At 36.8% G+C, this 22,871-nt stretch overlaps 1 protein-coding gene across 5 annotated transcripts in view; it reads left to right on the top strand.

Annotated features, from left to right (window-relative positions):
* The window catches only part of Hgf (hepatocyte growth factor), a 69,053-nt gene that overhangs the window by 15,105 nt on the left and 31,077 nt on the right, over positions 1-22,871 (top strand). For 4 of the 5 annotated variants that reach the window (XM_060373747.1, XM_060373742.1, XM_060373743.1 and 1 more), the window contains 3 exons: positions 3,486-3,628; positions 7,965-8,085; positions 9,476-9,594. In XM_060373747.1, coding sequence (XP_060229730.1) covers positions 3,486-3,628; positions 7,965-8,085; positions 9,476-9,594 — 383 coding nt within the window. The remainder of the gene's footprint in view (positions 1-3,485; positions 3,629-7,964; positions 8,086-9,475; positions 9,595-22,871) is intronic. The other variant, XM_060373746.1, reaches the window with a different exon arrangement.

The following is a 22,871-nucleotide window of genomic DNA, read 5'->3' as shown; positions in this document are numbered from 1 at the left end:
TTCTGAATAACAGCTCAGTACAGGCCCTACGGCCTGGTACAGGCCTTTTGTGTAACAATTCTCATAACCGTTTGCCTAATGAAGACGTATAAGTGAAACAGTGGGTAAGGCTTTACACATTTTGGCCAATGATGTGATTTTGAAGATAATCAGACCTTGGCATACATACAAAAGCCAGCTAGTTTGGGGGAAAGATCGAAAACACCAAATAAAGAATTGAGAAGCTCTCTAACCTCTATGCCCTAAGGAAGGATTTGGTGTAAACTGATTCATAATTATACAAAAAAGCGCATCTTTTCATCTTCTAATTTCAACTCCAATGGGTTCTTCTACTTCTTTTCTTCTTTTTATTCTTTTGGTTATCTTTAATTTTCTACTTTTCTCTGATTCTTTTTATTTGTATTATTCTTTAATTTTTTTATTAATTATAATTTATTCACAGATATTATACAGTATTCCTGCTGTAGCACCCTCTTTTTTTCCCCTTCCAAACCCACCTTCTCTCCTTTTTTTCCTCCCATGCCCCTCCCCAAGTCCACTGATAGGGGAGGTCCTCCTTCCCTTCCATCTGATCCTAGTCTATCATATCCCATCAGGTCTGCATTGTCTTCCTCTGTGGCCTGGTAAGGATGCTCCCCCCTCAGGAAGAGGTGATCAAAGAGCCAGCCAAAAAGTAAACAAACAAAACAAACCAAACAAATGAACAAACAAACAAACAAACAAAAAACCCCACCAGACTGCTTCCTCACAGCTTTTTTAGTTCTTTGGCTCTACAAATAGCCTGGAAGCCCACTTCATCCCCTCAGTCTCTCTGCAACAATAATTCTCTAAACTGTAGGTATCGAAAAAGGATATATTGAACATGTTCTAAATAACTATTTTTTTTTTTTGTTTTACTGGAAAATAAAACTTTGTTTTGTTGTTTATTTTATGGCTTGAACCTTTTTTTAGTTGAAAATGCATTTCCCCCCTCACACATTATATCCTGATTATGGTTCCCCTTTTCTCCCAGTTCCTCCTCCCCACTTCCCCACATACCTGGATCCACATTCTCTGCCTCTCATTGGACAACAAGCTGGCTTCTAAGAGATAAGAATAAATATAACAAAATAAAATATAAGATAAAACAAAAACTATCACATCAGAGTTGGACAGTGAAAACAAAGGGAAGGAACAGATCCTGACAGAAGGCAAGGAGAATCAGTGACTCACTTGTTTGCACACTCAGGAATTCCATAGAAACACTAAATTTGAAGCCACAATATATACATGGGGAGGATCTAATGTATACCCATGCAGGCCATTGCTTGCGGTCTCAGTCTTCGGAATCATTAGTCCCTTAAGTAAAATAGAATTCTTTTGATGAGCCTGCTGTTAAATAAATAATTAGGTGGGGAACTTCATGTCCAACCAGGCAGGCGATATGTACATATGATATAACGATTTCTAATAACTAGTATTACCATACTTTTTCTTAATATATAGTTACAACAGAATTTTCTTATATAAATTTAATTGATGAGTTACTTCATCAGATATATATAAAGCAAATGTCCGTTTTATTTCTGATAGAAAAATATTTTGTTATTAATTTACTATGAATTTTTGGAGAAGTGCAAACAAAACAAAAGAAAGCATATCTCAGGCAATAATAGAAACACAAGACATAGACACAAAATTCTAGAATGGTGGGGTTACAACTAAGAAAAGACAAATGCCTTATTTTTTGAAAATTTATTTTTGTTAAGACTTTAAAAGTTATAATTATCTTTAATTATATATAGCCCCTGTCATGCACATGACCTAGTGTTTTATTTTCATTTCTATTTAAAATGCTGGGGAAGTAAGGATATAAACAAGTTATTGAAATAAACCTCCCAATTGCTTAACTCTCATAATGCTAGTGTGGTTCCTTGCATAAGTTTAGTAATTTCTTAGAATAGACTATTTAATTTTGATCACTGATCTGTATCTTAAGAACGACTGAGTCTGGGATTTCTTCTTGCTCAGACAAATGCTTTATCTTGTAAAATGTTGCTTGTAATATGATACAAGCCATTATTTATTCTGTGGTATAACATCTTTATTTTTAAAAGAGATGTTCTTCTCATTTTCCTTTTTGATCAGTATATAATAACTAAGTGTAGCATGTGATATTTTGATTCATGTCTATTACCAGCTCTCATTAAGAAATGGATATTTCTTAATGAGAATGTCACTGAATAGAAAACACATTTGAATCATAACTACTGAGAGACTTAAATCTTTAATTTTTGTACTCATGCAAAATCTGAGGCCAATAGAGTAGAAACGGCTTTTAACAAAAGCCCAATTAACTACTAAAATGTGATTAGGTTGAAAAAAAATTTGCTTGTATTATCTACAGCAGATGTTCTTATCTTAGGATGTTTTGTAGCAGACAGATACAGACTCCAAATACTGTAAACATTACAAAAACAAAAAGCTTCCACCTTTTCTCGTTCTGAAGGGTCACAGGGTATCGCAACATCTTCAGATATTTTAGGTGCATTTATTAAATTGATCTCAATATAACCAATGATGTACACTAAAACTGAGAACACCAAGCCTCAATCTCTGTCATCATTCTCAAAACTTTGAAGAGAACAAGGCATTTGATTCCTGGTTATGGCAATGAATAGGGACAATGAATAGTGTGTGCTTAATTATAGTTAATATAGTTGTTATTTGTTAAGCGACAACCACCCATCATCTCTTTCAACTTCTAAAAATGACCACATAAAGTCTAAATTGTTACATGGTTTGGGTTTTCTCGGGGAATGAGTGTGCTAATAGTTTAGAGGGGTTAAAATATGTGCTGGGCTCTCACAGTTGGCATGAGAGAGTTAAATGTGGTCCTTATTTTGATCCTGGATTCTTGGTTTAGGCTATGCCATCAATCTTTTTCTCAATTGTGAAGCAACAAAATTGTGTGTGTGTGTGGAGAGAGAGAGAGAGAGAGAGAGAGAGAGAGAGAGAGAGAGAAAGTCTGTGTGTGTGCTGGGGAGAGAGGGAGAGAGCGAGAGTCCTCCTGAGGAAAGCAATATATAAGCAGATAATGGCTCTGGGTCAGCATGTAAGGGTGAGGTCTGGGGATCCAACTGCAGAGATGGCTCAGTTTTTCCCGAGTGGCCTTGTCTGAGCATTTGTTAACTGTGATTGGAGTATTAAGGTTGTATTTTATAAAATACAATTCTATTCCAGGATACTTGGGCTTGAGGAAATTTATGAACTAGTAGTTATTAATTGAATGTGGGATACAGAAGTTCTGTTAGGTAAATTTTAATAAATTCAAGTGTTTTAAGAATACTGAAAATGGCAAAATTGAAGTACAGATACACAAAGCCACATGAGATAGTCAAGTGTCTCTATTTTTAGGAAAAATGTACCCAGTAACTAGTATAATTAATAGGCCAATACTAAAGTTGCATGCTCTTATACTGTAATGATTATCATTTTAAAACTAGCTTTTTGCCTTCGAGCTATCGCGGTAAAGACCTACAGGAAAACTACTGTCGAAATCCTCGAGGGGAAGAAGGGGGACCCTGGTGTTTCACAAGCAATCCAGAGGTACGCTACGAAGTCTGTGACATTCCCCAGTGTTCAGAAGGTAAATGAACCTGAATATCACATGGGGTGTTAACCCCGACCTGTAGAACTGTAACTCGCATTAAAGGCTAACAGCAGCGAATCAGTTACAATGAATGTGTTGTTCATGCAAGTGCAAGTATTGATAGTTACGGGAGTGTTCTCACACAGAGTGTCACGGACCTGTGGTCAGCAGATGCTTGTAAGATACAGAGCCAGCTACCAATGTGAATTTCAATAGCACCAGGGAACATTTTTCTGGGAAAGGAACCGTGGACACTTATCTGTTCACTTGCCTACCTCTGCTCCCAAAGACCACGATAGAGGACCTAGAATCCAGGTCAACATTTGGGGGTCACACACCAGATACTTAGATGAAAAGTTTTAACTGTGGCAAATTACAGTTATGAACTAGCAACAAAAATATTTTTTTTTATGGTTGGGGATTACCACAACATAAGGAACCACTGACCTCGATAAAACAAGCCTTTTATTAGCAGTTCTGGTGCTAGCCATCCAGCACCTGCGTCTGAAGCAATGTGCTTAAAACTACTCTGCTGTATCACAGCCTAGGTTGTGTAGATTAAAGAGACAGTATGCCAGGGTTCACTGAAACTCAACGTTTCCATGTGATTTTGGTGAACTGTGACTGCAACCCAGTGTGGGGCTTGACTGGTGCTCAGTGCCCCTCAGAATAGTATCTGAGGAGATTGAAAGTTGGATTCCAAGTTGCCTTGAAGTTCAGCATCTAAGCCATGTTCTCTCCTCTTGCACCGTGTCCTCAGTGTGAACGAGCTCTGTATTTTCTTTTGGTCCGGAAAGCTGAGTTACCAACAAGGGGGTAGAGTGAGCACCTCAGCACTGTGTATAGTTTGATTTTTCTCAGTTATTTGGCCGTAGACTAAGCTGGGTTTTTCAATTCTGTAAAACCCTGATGATTTCACAAATAGAGATGAAATGCAGATTAAATCATTTTCAGATTAATTAGGATTTTTGAAGTACTTGGGAAAGGGAAGAGATTGATGGAATGTTGTCCATTTTTTATACTAGGCTATCATACCTGTTTCTTAACCAAGTATTTTCTATGTCCTCCATGAATATTCATTTCATATTATGTTGCTATTCATCACCTAACAAGTGAAGGAATTGTTAGCTAATTGCCATGGTGAAGGTGAATATATTTGTGACTAGCTAAGTTAAAATCCTTGACGTCATGTGCTGCAGACAGTGTGTCTCTGTAAATTCTGACTTTCCATTCCGTGTCATACTCTGTTCCCTCCAACACCTTCATTGTTTTCTTTACTTTTAAAAATAATAAACTCATCTGTGATAACATTATGAATAAGTCTGTTTTGTATGAATAAGTCTGTAATTCCTATTTGTCTCCAAATTACACATGGAAGAAAATAAACCCCTGCTCTTAGGGAAATCTCCACAACAATGACTTTCTGAGGCTGAGAGTCATTGGCAAGGTTTATTGGCTTTGTTTGATCTGAGAAAGCAGTTTTGTGGGCAGGTAATTGGTTCAAACTGCACAGCCTAATTCTTGCATTATCTTCCTACTTCTTGTTGGGATTTGATTTTCAAACCCCTCCTTTTCTTATGAAATACATTGACATTTATTCTCAGAGGTGGCATTAAAGAAAAGTGCCAGGAAAGAAGTATTTGAAAACACCCATTTTTTAGCAATTCTTAGGAGAGTGTAATTCCTCAATATTCTTCAATATATTTCGAGGTCATGAAACATCTTGTAGGGAAGAACATTCTTCAGTAGTATGGAAGAAACGTGCTACTGTTGGTCACCATGTCATTAAAGGTTGCAGATAAGCACAGAGGTCTGATAACAGGAGATTAAACCTCTAAGAGAAGTGAGCAGACACCTATCACATGGCTTAAACACATTCTCGGCATCATGAGTTGAACACTGAGATTTTAGATTTTAGCCACAAGGAGCCAGGTTTTATAGGTCTTTTAATGAAGAGAATTCAAAAAAGGCAGCATTGTCAATACACCCACGAACAATAGACCTATCAATAAAAGCGATATTACAAAACATAAAAACTACATACATATGATGTGAATGAAAATACGTAAAAAGAACTCTCAAGATCCACTGTGCTTAAACAACATCATGACTTGGTTGTCTCTGTCCTTAGCTTTAAGCAACAAGTTGCAAAGATTACCTTATTATGGATGAATTTGAGTAATTATCAAATAGTTTTATACTTATGAAATTAAGTAAAATCCTATGATTGAATTTTGTTTTGTAATTTCTAAAAGAGGGACTTCTCAGGCCTTTCAGAAGCCCTGTTCATGTCATACACTGACAACAACGGCTTTACCTAGTAAAGCCTAACATTATTTTCTTTTTCTAACTTACACTTTATTTCTTATCACATTATGCCACATTTATCGCATATTGGTCCTGTTTTCTTTATCAATTTTTATCTAGATTTTAAAGTCCAAGGAAACTAGTCTCCTCAAAACTATCACCTCCTACTCTTAGAAGTTTAGAATAGATCACACAGAGAGACCCTGGGGCCAACAGCATCACTGTCTTCTGGGACCATTTTACTGATAAGCTAGCCTAAACCTGCTTAACAAGAATTTGACTATTACGGTATCTGAAGGAGACATCGATACGCACTAACTGTGGAGGCACACTGATCTACCCCATTTGTTCAGGAAAGTAGTCATGTTTGTGTAGTCATTAATTTCATCTGTGTAGCAATTTTTTTCCTAATGCTGTTAAAAAACAAGCCAAAAATATTTAAAAATAATTCCCACAGTAATGGTTCCCAGAAAATTATTATATTGGATTTTATTAGTAAATATATTATTACAAACTGCAGGAACCAGTTATGAGTAGTACATTGCAATGGAATGTTTACATTTGGAGGCTTATGTACTATGTAGTCACCTTTTTCACCGAATACAAGAAAGCAAGCAACAATTTTCATTGAAAATATCAAAGCTAACATCCTTTAAGAGATGTGGATAACTGAACAAATTTGTTCCATTCACATGGAAAGCTGAACGGTGATGAGGCATTACCCATGTTGAGCATTTTAGTGTGGAAATGACTATGGTTAAAGTGAATACCTTTCTTCATGAGCTCTCCCATTGGCAGTCAGATACCTATTGATTGTGTCTTGGGCAAACGTCACATCATATGAAAGGCACTGAACTGGTCCCTTGTCTTAACTTTATAAATTATCCCATATGAAAAGAAAATAGATGGACCAATCCAATACATGGATCCTATATTCCAGACAGTTAATAGTTAATGTCCTGTTGTAAAATTAAACATTTCAAAAGAAGAGATCATTCTAATGTCACATACCAAAACACTCCCAATATTTATTAGGCAAGAATCCAGTGGATAAATTAATTTTAACATTAATATCTTTCCTCACTTCAGCTAAAGTTAGATGATCAGTGCTCACAAGATACAAATGATGTGTGTGGGGAAGTTGGCCCGATTCGTAGGAGAGCCAAGCAATGATTTATTCCACAGGATGCTTGCTGTGCTACAAATCAACCTTCGGTTTGAGAAATCTCATTTGCAGCTAGTTGATGTGACTCAGTTTTCAGTATGACTTGAGACCAGCCAGAGGTGAACAATTAATTAACCCACAGAATCATCAGTATGATCCCGCATAATTAGATCAGCTTATACTTTTTTTTTTTAAAGAGTGGGGGCACGGAGTTCAGTAGCAGGTCATCTTCTGTCCTAAGGTAGGTAAGAATGTTAGCTTGTCCATCTACTCAGCATGAGCATTTACTAACAGAAGAGATATGTATATATGTGTGTGTGTGTATGTACATATATGTATATACGTACATATATATGCTGTGTTATTTAAGTTGTAGAAGACCAATTGTTTGATTGGTCCCTAAAGTATATTAATCTTTAACGGATTGTAGTAATGTAATCTATACTCAGTTGAAGTCATAAGATCGTTATGTGTTTAGATGGCAGATTGAGAGAAAAGTACTATTCTGTTCAGGATCCACACATACTGAGATCTTGCACAGTAGTTCAACATTCTGCAATTGTCTTTCTTATACGTCCAATTTTGATGTATTTTTGAATAGTTATTGACAATTAGGCAGCATTATGTCCTTATGCTAAATCTGTATGGAAAAATCATAAAAATATTTAAGTTACATGATACATCCCAGAAATATTATTTTATACTGCTATTTATGGGCATAGACGCCAATTTAAAATTAAGGTGATATGCACAGAGGTTTGAGTGTAAAAATAACTAATTACTTTATTGTTCTTTAAACAGAACAATGGCGTTGGTTTTACTAGCAGAAACAATTAACGCAGCGTACTTTAATTTTATTAGTTGAATGCATGACCTGCAATGGTGAGAGTTACCGCGGTCCCATGGACCACACAGAATCAGGAAAGACTTGTCAGCGCTGGGACCATCAGACACCACACCGGCACAAATTCTTGCCAGAAAGGTAAAATCTCACCAGATCTTACTCCCATAGATCCTTCTCTTTACAAACCGTTGTTCATTCTGTAACAAACCACCAGGAAACATCTTCATCTGCTCCTTCCTAGTGGGATACAGGGCAGATAATGTGGAATTAACCTTAATATCCTGGCTTCTATCAGAGCTGCTGGAGGCTTCAGGTTTGCAGAAAGTTGTCTTGGGGTGACAGAATTTATAAGCAGACATTTCAGAGCAGTAGCTTCACTTTCAACTGAGTTGCTCAAGTATGAAAAAATTTTGAGCAAAAATCGCCTAAGGGAAGCAGTAGCGGAAGTCTCCTCTTATTTCCCATAGCAATGAACAGGCAGAACTAAGCAAAGCAGAGAGTCCAGTGCGACTAATAAAGCAATGGCTGCTTTGATGAGCCCAGCCTTTCCACAGATAGCCTATATACAACCAAGCTTCATTTAGTGTCTTCCTGATACTTGAGCTGTATGGCTAATCCTTAACATAGTTCACGTCCATAATAAAAAGAAACATGAAACACACACACACACAAAAATCATTTGGTTATTTTATTCTCATGTATTTTAAGATCGCTAAAACAGACTTTTCATTTCATGTGAAAATTTTGAGTTAAGAAAAGAAATCAAAGTGTAATTAATTTTATAATAACAAAATAAAGTGCAAATAATTAGGATAGTTGATATCTACCTTACTTTGGAAATTGGAGTAAATCGCCTTTTTAAAATTTTTTTTCCCTCTGTTTTTGTTGATGTCTTCTCTTCTATTCTTATAAATGGAATTAAAGCTCTTTTCTTTTTAAACGTATGTCATTTCTTTTAAGTAAGAACAGAAAGGATATGGTAGCAATTAAATTCAAATCACCAGTTCAGGACGCTGCTAATTTAAAGGGAGGTGGGATGTGGAGAAAGTGGTGTGATGGAGTTTGTCTCTTGCTCCAGTGGAGGTGAGGGCACGACCTAGCAAGGCTCCAGTTCCAACACTGAGCTTGTCATTAGCAGCAGAGCTATTGAAACCTGACTTCAGTTTGAAGTTTAAGCCTGCCCTAGAAAAGAACCTGCTCCCTTAATGAGCATTCTACACAAGGTCATGTTTGTGGAATTTGTCTTTAATTGGACTCAGTGAAAAAGAGAGGCAGTTGGAGATCCTAACTGGTGGTCAGGTTCAAAATGGACCCAACTTAGTAACAAAGAGGACGATACTGTGTCCTTAACGGAATATGTAAGTTAACTACTTGGGCAGTTGGTGACAGTTGGCCCTATTAATGAAGAGGAGGGAAACTTGTCCTTAGCTCCAGCATCTAAGCTAAGCGGAAAGCTGTTCTGTGACTTGAGGGCTGTGTGGTGTTTCCAGGCAGATTTACGTGACACTTTTCTTGGTGTGGTTTGCAGATATCCCGACAAGGGCTTTGATGATAATTATTGCCGCAATCCTGATGGCAAGCCGAGGCCATGGTGCTACACTCTTGACCCGAATACCCCTTGGGAGTATTGTGCAATTAAAATGTGTGGTAAGTTGGGGGTCAAATTTATTGCTTCCTTTTCCTCTAACAGCCTGGATCTAAGCAGCAGTTATTGGGGAGATAGCTTAACAACTATTTTATTTGATATCTTGGTATGCATGAGTTTTTTAATATTTTAAGACTGTGTTGGGTCGTCCTACCCAATCTTTGCAATTTTCATATAGCCGTTGTTTGGAGAGAGATACAACTGTATGGATATAAATACATTCACATGTATGGTGGTAAATGCTTGTGGCTTAATGATACCAAGGAATTAAAATTAAAAAAAAAAAAGCCCATTGAAAGAGACAATGATCAGGGAATGTGCACACCAGTGTAAAGTTCTTATGTCCACAACCACTTTGGAAGAGTTTACCACCTTCTCCTGGATCCTTTCGCTGCCTCTTGTCTGTGAGTTGGAGCTGTCACCTGACAGCAAACCTCTTTTGGATAAAGGCAGACCCTGTGATGGGGGAAACTATGCCTCATGAAGATTCTCACAGGTGTCTTTAACTTTTAGAGAGTGATAGCTTCCCTCTGGCTACCCTTGAATATGGCCTACATTTTGTTTCAACTTGCTATATTCCTAAGCTCTGCTTCCAGATGCTGGTTCTTAGCTAAAGTCTTAGGATACAAGCTAAATATCTTCCTACTTGTGATATCCCTTTAAATTTGTGAATGTGGTACTCTCTTTTAGATCAAATCCATGTTTTTTTCTTTTCTTTGAAGTTATACTATGTAATAATAATTAGATAGAGACATGCTTTTACATGATTAAAGTTTTTATTTTTGCCGCTGGAATCTAAAATGCTTTAAGATCAGTAGAGCTGCCTACAATTATGAGGCAGTAATAATGCTGTGAGTTGGCCTTATAGTTTAGTGTTATATATTAGTATAGAGATATATAAGGAAATGACTTATCTAAAATCATGTGCCTGCACCCAACATAACATGAAATCATAGGGTCATGGACAGCTATTTGATGTTTCCCTGTGCAACCTTGATGAAGAATGCCTTCTGAATAAGCCATACAACATGATTCAGCGTGCTGAATTGTCAGTGTAAATTTTAGACCCACTCATAAAAGAAAGTATTTGGGCAAGTCATGAAGACATAGAGAAGGGACACAACATTGTGAAGTGATTGCAGAATCTGGAAGCCTCTCAGCTGAGACACAATGTTCCAGGGAGACTGAATCATCTGTTTTGTCCTTTAAAATCTAAGATGACTCCTGTGACAGTGGCGCTGTGTTGAGGCTGGATTAGTTCCACCCATTGACTTATTTAATCATACTCGACTTTCCATCTTTTCAGATCCATTAGATACAGTACACCAATTGTTTGTGACCTAGGCATTATTAAAACATTTTTTTTTTTCCTGGAATAAGGACTAGCACACACACACATGAATGCACAGGGGACCAGACCAGGAATATGTACTCACAGCACACGAACCTATGTTCACACGTATTCTACATACACACCCGCCTTTTGACTGGCACATGTATGCTGGGGAAGCTGAGGCCACTCTCCTTCATGGTTATAAACCAAATCTTAAGGATGTTTGAAAAAGAGATTGGAAAAGGAAATAAATAATGTCACTTTCATTATTACCCTTTTCTAATTATGGAACAAAGGCACATTATCTAATACCGCCTGAATTTTGCTATAATCTATCACCTTGAGGTCTGAAAACAACAGAGACACCAATAAAAGAGATATTTAAAAATACATTAAACATTTATGACAGTTGCCAATGTGGATTATTAGTAATAGTTTATCTCTAAATGTCATAAAGCACACACACTTATATAAATTTATATACACATATGCACTTGTGTGTTTGTCCTATAATCATAGTAATTTTAACAATTCAATTTCAATATATGAACTTATTTCAGAGCAATATAATGAGGTTAGAGGTAAAAAACACTCCAACAAAAATACGGGCAATGAAGAAATAGGGTATAACTTAAAGAGACAGGAAAAGTGGGAAGTGAGAAGACAAAGCGGGGAAGGATGTGAACATTATTCAAGAGGTAGAATCTAAAGTATGTATGTCAGATTGGGAAGAGTTGGAAGTGGGGTGAAGATAGAGATTAGTGTCCCAATGTATTAACTAAATGCTTATGTGAGATATACTAGGTGAAGAACGGGATGTACCTACATTAGATGAGTGGCCTCTAAATCCACTCTTCTGTATGATGTTGGGGAACAGAAAAGCCTTGGCTGTGAGGCAGTGTTAGCCAGCAGAGAGCAAAAGCAGGACGCTTCACCCCTTTCTGTGGGACATGGATTTGCTGAGCTATTGCTATGTGTTACAGTGTTCATAACTGCACAGGATAAAAATGTGACTGAGCTGGACAAAGTTCTATGGTTACATTGAAATTTCAGAGCTTTAATGTGAGCTGACAAAGCATAGCTGACGTCTTGATAAAGAATTTCGTGACTCCCAGAGCCACAACTTGAATGGTATTATTTCTTTTTCTGATGAATAAACTTCCAGTTAGTGCCTACCCCTCTTTCTAAGCTTTGTCCTATAGTCAGTGTGTTCCTGGAAGCAAAGGATGGATATTGGTCGCCATCTGTAAACATGTGCAAAAGTGCTCTACAGAAGGCTTCTGGACCTTCCTTCACAACGTATTCCTCACAAAGTGATATCCCCACAAAGCTCAGAAGCCCACAACATTTCAGCTGTATACCTTTCGAGAGCCCAAAGCCTATGAAAATATAAGATGTTACAAGTAAATCACAAGACTGCAAATCTTGTGTGGTGCCTGAATGGAATACTGGCTTCCTATTTATGCTTTTTTTTTCTGGGACAAGTTCATAATTTTCAATGAGTTTGTTGTGTATATTGGTCAGAAATAATTGTACCAGGTATGTTAGTGTTCTGGTGTTTGTGAAACTCCTTTGTGACTAATGTCTCTTAGAAAGCTTCACTGATTGTTTAAGTCAATTTACAAACTTCTTGGACAGAAAGCTCGTTCTCAGTATATCTCTGTGCGTTATGTGATCCAATGCTTACTATATTAGAAATTTAAAGCATGTGAATTCATTAGTAATAGTAAAAACATTGGATAGTAATACATTTAGTTTTAATAAGAAAATCTGTAATTTTTCAGAAATAGAGAAATCTATGATATTATAGTCTTTTGTAAATTAGAAGTTTTTTTGGGTTTTTTGTTTGTTTGTTTTTGTTTGTATTCAAATAGTGCCCTCTTTATAGGAGGCAGCCAAGCACTTTTTGTTTGCTTGTGTCTTCAGTCTTTTGGGCACAAATGATCACAGAGTACTATTGTGAAGCTAGTACTGCAGACCCCTGAAGTTCTAGGGAAAGTCAGGTGTATCTGAAATACCTTTGCCTATGTTAGGTCATTGAATGTTGCTTTGCTCCTGTAGAGTGCATGTATCAGAATATAGCTGTTGCCTCCTCCATTGACCTCAGTCTCTCACCACCTGTAACTTACCTGCCAGGTAACTTGTACTGTCAATATCTTTCTCTGAGTTTCTTCAATAATCTTGCAGTAGTGTCTGTTCGATGATTTGAATATTCATTTGAATGCATACTACAATCATTTATCTAGTTCAGAATCTAAAATCCTAAAGTAATCCCAGCTCCGGAATTCCCTCCCATATTTCCTGTTTAATGCCTCACCTACAGCTGTCTGTCTAAACAGAACAAAACAAAACAAAACAAAACAAAACAAAACAAAACAAAACAAAAAACAAACAAAAAAACCTACTTCATTTAAGGTATTAAATGCCTCTACTTTTCTTCTACACACACACCTTAGGTATGAGATTAGTAGAAAAAGGGGCTGTAGACCTCTTTTAGCTATTTCCTGCTGATCAGGGTCCTTGGGTTTTTTGAGGATATACCAATCTCAGCAGCCAGAGTATCAGCAGTCCAAAGCAGAGCAGCAAACCAAACAGCAATCAGCAGCGAAAGTGGTGGTTCCACCTAGCAAAAGCGGCCAGACTCCTCCGAAGCGACAAAACTCTGCCAAAGAAGCAGGAAAAGTTCTCTGGAGAATTTTTTTCTCTGTGAAAATGAGCAAAGGGACCTGAATCGTTTCAAAGCATTATCCCGCTGTCTGTGGGCTTCTACTTTTCGCTTTTCAGAGTCCTCTGGAGGATGTTTTTGAGCTTACACAAACCAAGACCCTCACTCAAGTTAGTCTTCAGCTGACAAACATCAATCGTCTGTTCAGTGAGGCTGTTTTCCTTAGGGGGAATAAACATTCCCACATCCTACACTTGGGACTAAAATAACAACAACAACGACAAGAAAAAAAAATTATATGACACAACTACGTTTCAAAAGAAACCAGAAACTTCCACTTCATTCTGTGATCTTTTTCGTTGGCCATTTTGATTCATTCACTGTCCCTTTTATGCCATAAAATATTACTTTTCGTCGTTAGCATTTGATGAATGCTTTTCTGAGTGAAGTTATCACCCTACTCACTGTTTTCCTCTTCCGTTTTCTTCTTAACACTACAAAACCAATGATGTTTTCAAAATTCTGGCGTCATTATTTTTTATCCATAAGCTGGACTGTAACACACACATTGGGGGTGGGGAGGCAAGGAGGGAGAGAGAGAGGAATAAAAAAGAGAGAAAGAGTAATAACTGAAATAATTGAATATTTTCTTTGATTCCAAATGTTGAAAAAACAAAGCATCTTTAACTCCTCTTCCTCATTTTTAATGTCCTAAGTGACTCATAATCTACCAGCTTTCTCTCTAGAAGTTCTTGCTTTCTGTTCCAGGTACAGGTTTTTTTTTTTTTTTTTTAACTTTTTTGTTTGTTTGTTTGTTTTTCTTCTACTATCTCATGTATTTTGAATTCCCATGATAATTCTTTTTCTCCTAATATTTCCTCTGCCTTGAACTACCATCTTCCTTCTCTCCCACCTTGTCTAGTTTAAAGCCATACCTTGTGTAAATTTTAACTTAGCCATCATTTTGTCAATATTCTCTCCTCCTGCTCCTCCTCCTCTTCCTCCTTTATCTTTTTTTTTTTTTTTTTGAGACAGGATGACACTGCGTATAGCTCTGGATACCTGGAACATATTATATAGTTCCAGCTGGCTTATACTAGGGATATCCTTCTGCCTTTGCTTCCCAACTGCTAAATTACAGATGTGTGCCATTAAGCACTATTTTCATTATCATTTCTAAATTTTACCCTTGACTTGGTTAAATGCCACTTATTTATAACTTATTTATTTATTTATGAGTCAATATTTTATTTTATAGCTTTGGTTGCCTTAATATTCTCTATGTAGACCTGACTCGCCAATTTACTGAAATCTGCCTGCTTCTTCTTCCTGAGCACTGGGATTAAATTTATGTGCCACAAGGCCCAGATAAATACCTTATTTTAACCTTTATTCTACATTCACACGATATAAATCTCTACTTTCGTGTCCTTAACTAGTCAGAATCTTTATTTTTTTAATTCAATTTAATTTGTCTTTCTACCCAAATCTGGAGGCACCAATTAAACGGTGTTTGACTATTATAGGAGTTTAATAAAAAGCTGTGGATAAATGAAGGTTGATCTTAGAAAGTTGGAATTTTTCACTTTTCTTTTTTATGTTTCTTGGTATTTTTTTTTCTATGATTTTGATTTTCACATAAATAAGGACTAATAGGTTGTTCTTATTTTTCTTCTGTGACTAAGCTCATTCTTAGGCTTCAAGGTTTGCTGGGCTACTGTGGTTGTTGCTGTTTCTTGACTTAATTTTTGCTGGTCTTGTGTTATCTCATTTCTGTTATTCCTTTTCTTCTTTTCTTTCTCAGTTTTTAAACTTGTAGAAGATTTGTAGTTGACAGGAGACATTTCAGAAGTATGTACTACCCAGGTCTTTCAAAACTCAGGCACCTATTTCTGGTATTTCAATAGACTGAATTGTACAGTCCCTAAACTTGAATGTTGTAGCATTAAATCTCCACATAATTATATTTTGGCAGAAGTATTTTAAAAGGGATTTAACATTAAGTAGAGTTCTAAGAAAGGGCCAAAAGCTAGTGGGAATGAGGGTCTTATAATGAAAGAAAAAGGATTTTTTCCTCTGTTCCTCTATCATTCCAGGACAAGGCAAGAAGTCAGCCATCTATAGGACAAAAGGAGCCCTCATTAGGAACCAGCTGACCAGGAGGCTGGTCTAGGTCTTCCCAGTCCCCAGAACTGTGAGAAAATAAATCACCATTGCTTAAACTACTTGGCATCTTCTTATGACAAAATAGCCACCAATAACAAATACAAAAGCCTTCCTTGTGGTGATACTCACTCTAAGGCCATTTAAAAAGAAAGTATCACTATGTTTAAAACTTCAGTGTACTCATATGCTGGGAAACTATTTATGACAAATTGTTTTTCTTCTTAAAGAAATCTGACTGTTTCACCGAGTTTTATTGGAAGTTCAAGGCCAGAGAAGAGACTCATATAAATAAAATTTGTATTATATTCTCAGTCAGGAAAAAAAAAATCACACTATCAATATCCTTCTCAAGGGAAAAGTCTTTCAGTTGGATGGCTTTTCCAAGTCATCTTCTAAGAAATAACACTATGGAACTGAAGACCTTTCATGAATGCCTTGTCTCCTGTGTATTTTGTACCAGAAAAGACTTGGACAAAGTCCAGGGAAATGTTTCAGTATGAACACTGGCTTCACATGGAGAGCAAACGTGCAAGCAATTTGAGGTTTGTAGTTTGGAGGTCTTTACTGCTTTCCCATGTCAACTTTGAAACAAGAAGCTCTTTAAATTTACAGTGGGTCTGATCCTGCCCTTTGTGGTCCAAGAAGCACAAGTACTGTTGACTGGAGAGTGGCTTTACATACTGTACTCGAGTCTCTGGAGAGCATCATGGGGTGAATCCAGTTTTTCATTACCCCTCAGTAGCTGTTTATGAAGCTACGAGATGGGATGAGCTCCAGGGGATAATCAAATCAGGTGTTTGCTCACTGGTGTGCTAAGCAATTTATTCTTAACTACCGAGAAAAGGATAGAAGTATGAGTTAGGGAGGTGCATCAGGGGCTGTAAGAATGTGCTCTGCAAGTGTGAGGACTTGAGTCTGTATCCCTAGCATCCACGTAAGAATAGGGCACCTCTTTCTTTCTCTGAAATATTTGATGAACTCTTTGATCTCTACATGCATGTGCATGCTCACAGGGGAGGGTGTCAGGCTGCTTCCCTCGGTTGAAAAAGCTGAATTATTTTTGGCAAGGATTGTGAATGTAAGGATGTGAGGGTTTACTTGTTTGTATAAACCTGATTAAGCCCTGGGTGTGGCTCTTTGAGATTCTGACATTCTAGTTCCCATTCATAGATATCCATTTAAAAAACAAATAGTTTCTCAACCAGGCACAGTGGCACATACCTGTAATTCCAGCACTCAGGGAGGCAGAAGCAGGCAGATGTCTGTGAGGTTGAGGCCAGCCTGGTCTAAAAAGTGAGTCTAAGACAAGAAACTCTCTTGAAAAACAAAAACAAATAAAAAGTTTCTCTTCAAAAGTCAGGCAAGATTTTCACAGAGAACACTAATTAAATTTGTTTACTTACTTCTTTAAAATAGGGTCTTTTAAGTCTAGTCCAAGCTGGCCTTGATCTCTTGAACCACACTCTCTTTAGCCTGCCAAATGCCACCATGCCTGGTTAATCTGTCTTCGGAGATCTGTTTCTACTTAGAAAAGATGCGTGCCCTAGGAATTAGATAAGCCAGTCCTCTTCATCTAAAAATATCTATTCAAACTTGCAAACTGCCTTCAAATGTTCTGGCCACCAGGACACTGCATCCAAACCAGGAGTGAAACTATTATTCCAAGTAGCCCCCATTGTGTTTCATGGCTTTGTAATAAGACATTGGAAATTTCATTACTGAATAGTGTATTTCCTTTTTTTTTCTTTCTTTTTTATTATTAATTACACTTAATAGTGTGTTTCTTAAAGTATTTCCAAATAGAAAATTTGTGTCAATCATCAAGGACAAACATACCTCTACTCCTAGGCCACAGAAGAGCACATAAATATCATTCCATCTGCTTCCAAAGCCTGGCCACCACTGACACCCCTGACAAATATTTTATTTGTGAGGAACTCTCAGAAGAGTTCCTGGTATGTTCAGCGTGAACTTGGTAGACATACTTGCAAAAATATTTGTGTGTGTGGTGGTGATGTATTTCAAAAGTATGCTGTTTTATCTTGAGCTGATCAGCTTCAACAGATACTTGGCTACGATGTTGCTCTTCTTTAACTCTTCAAATGGCCACTAAAGGCTCTTTCAAACCTTCTTCAATTCAAGTCCCATGCTGAAGGATTAAGTACAAAGGAATGCCTTTCCCAACATTTGACAGCCCTTTCCAAATCAATTATCATGAAGCATTTGTTTTCCTTTTGCTCCAGGTTTTGGTGTTCATAGAGTAGGGCAGCAGAAGGAGCCTATTTTTTTTATTGCAATTCAGAAATACATTATTTTATTTGAACAATAAGTATGCGAGCAGTGACATCAGACATTTATATCATAGTTGAATGGTCTGTGGACAAATCATTTATCATGAATAATATTTATCATTCATCAGATAATATTTACTGAACAGCTTCAAAGAGTCTCATAATAAGTGTCATTGATTAAAGTTACTTAGTTGCCCTAAGTATTTGTATTAATATATCTTCATTCATCCAAATTGTTTATTATATTCACTGCAGAATTATGTAGTTCTTGATGAGGTCACCTCTAGCAGCTGAATGTGAAGTGAAATAAGTACAGATGTACTAACCTGAATTTAGTATTTACCAAAAAACTAGCTCAATATTTTCCTTTGTGGTTAAAATAATACGTTTCCAATAAATTAAAATAAAAAATAAAAACCAAGATATTTAAAATTCTATAAAGTTACAGATGCTTATTGCCTTATTAAATAAACATGATTATCATTATTAAGCCGATATGTTTGTGTGTGTATGCACATCTGCATGTATGTGTACAAATACGTCTGTCATGCATGTGTTGTGGAGGCCAAAGATTGACAACATGTATATTGACAACATGTATATAATTGACAACATCAATTATTCTACATCTCAGTTTTTGAAACAGTGTCTCTGACCTCTGCTTTCCTCTGCCCATCCCCACTGACCATCCATCCACTCTATGTTGGGCTACAATGCCCACTGGACCACACAGATTTTCTGTGTGTGCTGCAGATCTGAACTCGAGTGTTCCAAATTGTGAGGAAGGTACCTTACTGATCATACAATCTTCCCAACCCCTCATTATTTTGGTGTCTCTCTACCATATTACTGTTTTTTTTTTTTCAGCAAAGAATGACTTTCTAAAATAATTTTTCCATCAAAATCTCTAAAATATTCTCTTGAAGTGGTAAGCATGGTTGTAATTCCATCCTTTGAAAGACTGAAAAGGAAGTAGGCCCTAAATAAAAAAATATCTTCAAAGCATAATTATAATAATAATAATAATAATAATAATGATGATATAAAATGATGCAATATGTAGCAATATGTGACTAAAAGCTGAGGTGAACAATCAACCTACCACTTTAAATGGTAGGTATTTTATAATTTCACTTAAAAGCAGAATGTTTCTTAATTATTTCTGCTTGGAAACTTTTTCAGCTGAGATAAAGTTAACTGTAGCAGCAGAGCCTTCTCAGCTTGACCCTGACATGAGAGTGGCTGAAGCATTAGTGAAATAGTTTCCTAATATAGCTGTACAATTGATTTCCTTTGTTTAAATTAACTTTTATGAAAAATATTTACATAACATTATTTTCCATTTCTAAAATCCTCCCTGATCTTTGTCCTTCCATACCCACCCAACTGCATGTTCTTTTTCTCTTTGATTTCTTTTAGAGTCACAATTTTTATACTGTAGGTATTCCTGAAATTTACAAATGTGCTATTCATATGAAAATTTCTCTACTCCTCATTTTTTTCTGTAATTATGTTATTGCTTACAACCACTTCTTGCATCTGCCAGATACTGATTTCCTAAAGAGTTATTGTCATCTTTATTCACCTCAAAAATCTTCTTCACTAAATATATTTCAACTTATCTTTTATATTAAACCTCTATGTAGTGTTTCAAATATTAACGGGAATAGGTTTTTGTCAATATTTGTAGTCATACTGAATAATGAATGGGGAGTTGAGGCAGAATGTCCTGCTTCTAGATAACCCCTATGACTTTTTTTTTAGTCTAGAAGAAGCTTTACACAGTAGAAAAAGTACCATTTTGTTTTCATTTTATCTTATTTTTTTATTATTCTCATTTATTACAATTTATTCAATTTCTATCCATCAGCTGTGGCCCCCTCCCTTATCTCCTCTCAATCCCACCCTTCTTCCCTCTTTTTCCCCTATATCCCTCCCCTAGTCCACTGATAGGGGTGGTCCTCTTCCCCTTCCATTTGTCCCTAGCCTCTCAGGTCTCATCAGGACTGGTTGCATTGTCTTCCTCTGTGGCCTGGCAAGACTGTGCCAGGCAGAGGTGATCAGAGAGCCTGCCACTGAGTTCATGCCAGATTCTGCCCCTGCCCCCTTTATTAGGGCACCTACTTAGAGACGGAGTCTATGGGCTACATCTGAGCCGGGGATTTAGGTCCTCTCTATGTATTGTGCTTGGTTGGCATATCATTCTCTTAAGTGCCCCCAGGGCTCAGTTTTTATGGATCTGTTGCTCTCCTTTTGAAGCTCCAGTCCCCGCCACGTCTTTCTGTCTCCCCCTTCTTTCATAAAATTCCATGCATTCTGCCCAAAGTTTGGCTGTGAGTCTGAGCCTCTGCTTAGATACCTTGATCAGTGGTCTTTCAGAGGCTGTCTGTGATAGGCAGCCTTGTCATGTTCCCTGTCTTCTCCTGCTTCCAATGTCTATCGTGTTTACTCTTCTGATGGAGGATTGAGCATCTTCCCTAGAGTTTCAAAACAATCTAGATGTCCCTCAATGGAGTAATTGAATGGATGGAGAAATAGTGGTATATTTACACAATGGAATACTACTCAGCTATTAAAAACAAAGAAATCATGAAATTTGTGGGCAAATCAATAGAATCTAAAAGATTGTGAGTGAGGTTACCACAAAACAGAAAGACATACATAGTATATACTCATTCATAAGTGGTTATTAGACATATAATATAGAATAAACATACTAAAATCTATACTCCTAAAGAAAAAACACATTTTAAAACCTGTTTCTAGTAACGAACTATAGAAATGATCTAAGTAAAGAAGCTAAGCAAGAAGGAAGATCCTGGGTAAGATGATCAATCCTCACTTAGAAAGGCAAATGGGAAAGACATCAAAAGAGAGAGAAAACAGGGAACAGGACAGGAGCCTACCACAGTGGGACTCTGAAAGACTCTACTCAGCAGGGTATCAAAGCAGATGCTGAGAATCATAGCCAAACTTTGGGCAGAGTACTAGGACTCTTATAAAAGAAGGGGGAGAAAGAAAGACCTGGAAGGGACAGGAGCTCCACAAGGAAAGCAACAGATCCAAAACACTGGCCCAGGGGTCTTTTCTGAGATGTTGCTCCAACCAAAGACATGCATGGAGATAGCCTAGAACCCCTGCACCGATGTAGCCCATGGAAGGTCAGTCTCCATGTGGGTTCCCTAGTAATGGGAACAGGGACTGCCTCTGACATAAACTCAGTGGCTGGCTCTTTGATCACCTCCCTCTGATGCGGAATCAGCCTTACCAGGCCACAGTGGAAGACAATGCAGCCAGTCTTTTTTTTTTTTTTTTTTTTTTGAGAGAGAGAACTTTACTATTTAATGTAATTTTCTCTCATACTTTACAGATATTTGTAATTAAAAGATAAACAAAGCAGCCAGTCTTGATGAGACAAGGATCAGAGGGAAGGGATGGAGGACTTCCCCTATCAGTGGACTTGGGGAGGGGCATGGCAAGTGATGAGAAAGGGAGGGTGAGGTTGGGAGGTGACTAGGGAGAGAACTACAGCTGGGATACAAAGTGAATAAAGTGTAAGTAATAAAAAATAAATAAAACCTGTTTCTATATAAAAACATTCCATCAGATAATGAGCAAGTTCCCAATGATTTGTAACTTTAATGAAATATAGTTATTGGGGACTGTGAAATTCATCTTATTTTACATTATATCAAAGGCTTTTAAATAATATTGAAATTAAGTCTTGGGTCCTCAGTATGAACTTCTATCTAAGTCACTTAATAGAACATTGTTTTTTTATTACTTATGAAGCTGTCATCTATCATCCATCTATCACTATATGTTATTTCATATATTGCTTTCAATTAGCAACATTAATGTCAATCGCTGAACATTGTTATCTTTATTTGAATTTGAATTAAAGTTTAATTAAATTAAAGTTTAATTCAAATTTTATTTGAATTAAAGTTAGAATTTTTGAGCAACAGTTCTATTTTATAAAAGAAACGCATAAAATGTTATATATTTTAAATGAATTAGAGCTAAGTTATTATTATAATAAGTTTTAAGAGAAATTAGAGGGAAACCATTGTTTACTGTGAGAGAATACCCCAACAAAAGCAAGTTAATGGAGAAAGGATTTATTCTGGCTCACAGTTTTAAGTCACAATCCACACGGGGGAATGTCAAGATGGCAAAGGCTTGAAGTACTGGTTCATGTCACAGCCACAAGAAGGAGTGCTGCTCAGCTCTCTTTTCTACTTAGGCCACCAAGGATCCTCACCCTGGAATTGTTCCGCTAATGTTGTGTGGGGGCTTTCCACCTCAAGTAAAATAATCAAGGCCATAGGCATGCTCTGAGGCCCATTTCCCACGAATTCTAGATTTTTTCAAGTTGAACTAACCTTTTGTGTAACTATTCACTCCTTATTTTTTATTGTTTTTTTGGTTGTTGTTGTTGTTGTTTGTATTTACAGAGCTTTATAGAATAATGCTACACATAGGCAGTACTTAGCTTGCCTAAGCATAAACATAGCTCAGGTAACTTGGTGAAGTAAAACATCAGTCTACAAATAAAAGAGAAATAAACTTAGAAAAGTAAAATGCTGTGTTAACAATTTTAAACTGCTACATAGAGAAAACATGGATGGACCATTCTGTATTTGTACAGGTATTCCATCTAGTTCTGGAATGTGTTGCCACAGAAAAAATTTACTTAAATCTAAAACTGTTCAAGATGGTAAAAAATGTTTTTTTATCTAAAGATTGTTGTATGATGATTTGACATAAAGAACAAGTGAGGCGTTTACTTCTGAGTCTATTAAGCCAATCAGAGCTTTATGC

The sequence above is a fragment of the Meriones unguiculatus genome, chromosome 21 (genome assembly GCF_030254825.1).
Source record: "Meriones unguiculatus strain TT.TT164.6M chromosome 21, Bangor_MerUng_6.1, whole genome shotgun sequence".
NCBI lineage: Eukaryota > Metazoa > Chordata > Mammalia > Rodentia > Muridae > Meriones > Meriones unguiculatus.
The sequence above is the reverse complement of the archived record's forward strand: the minus strand, read 5'-3'. Positions and strand labels throughout refer to the sequence as shown.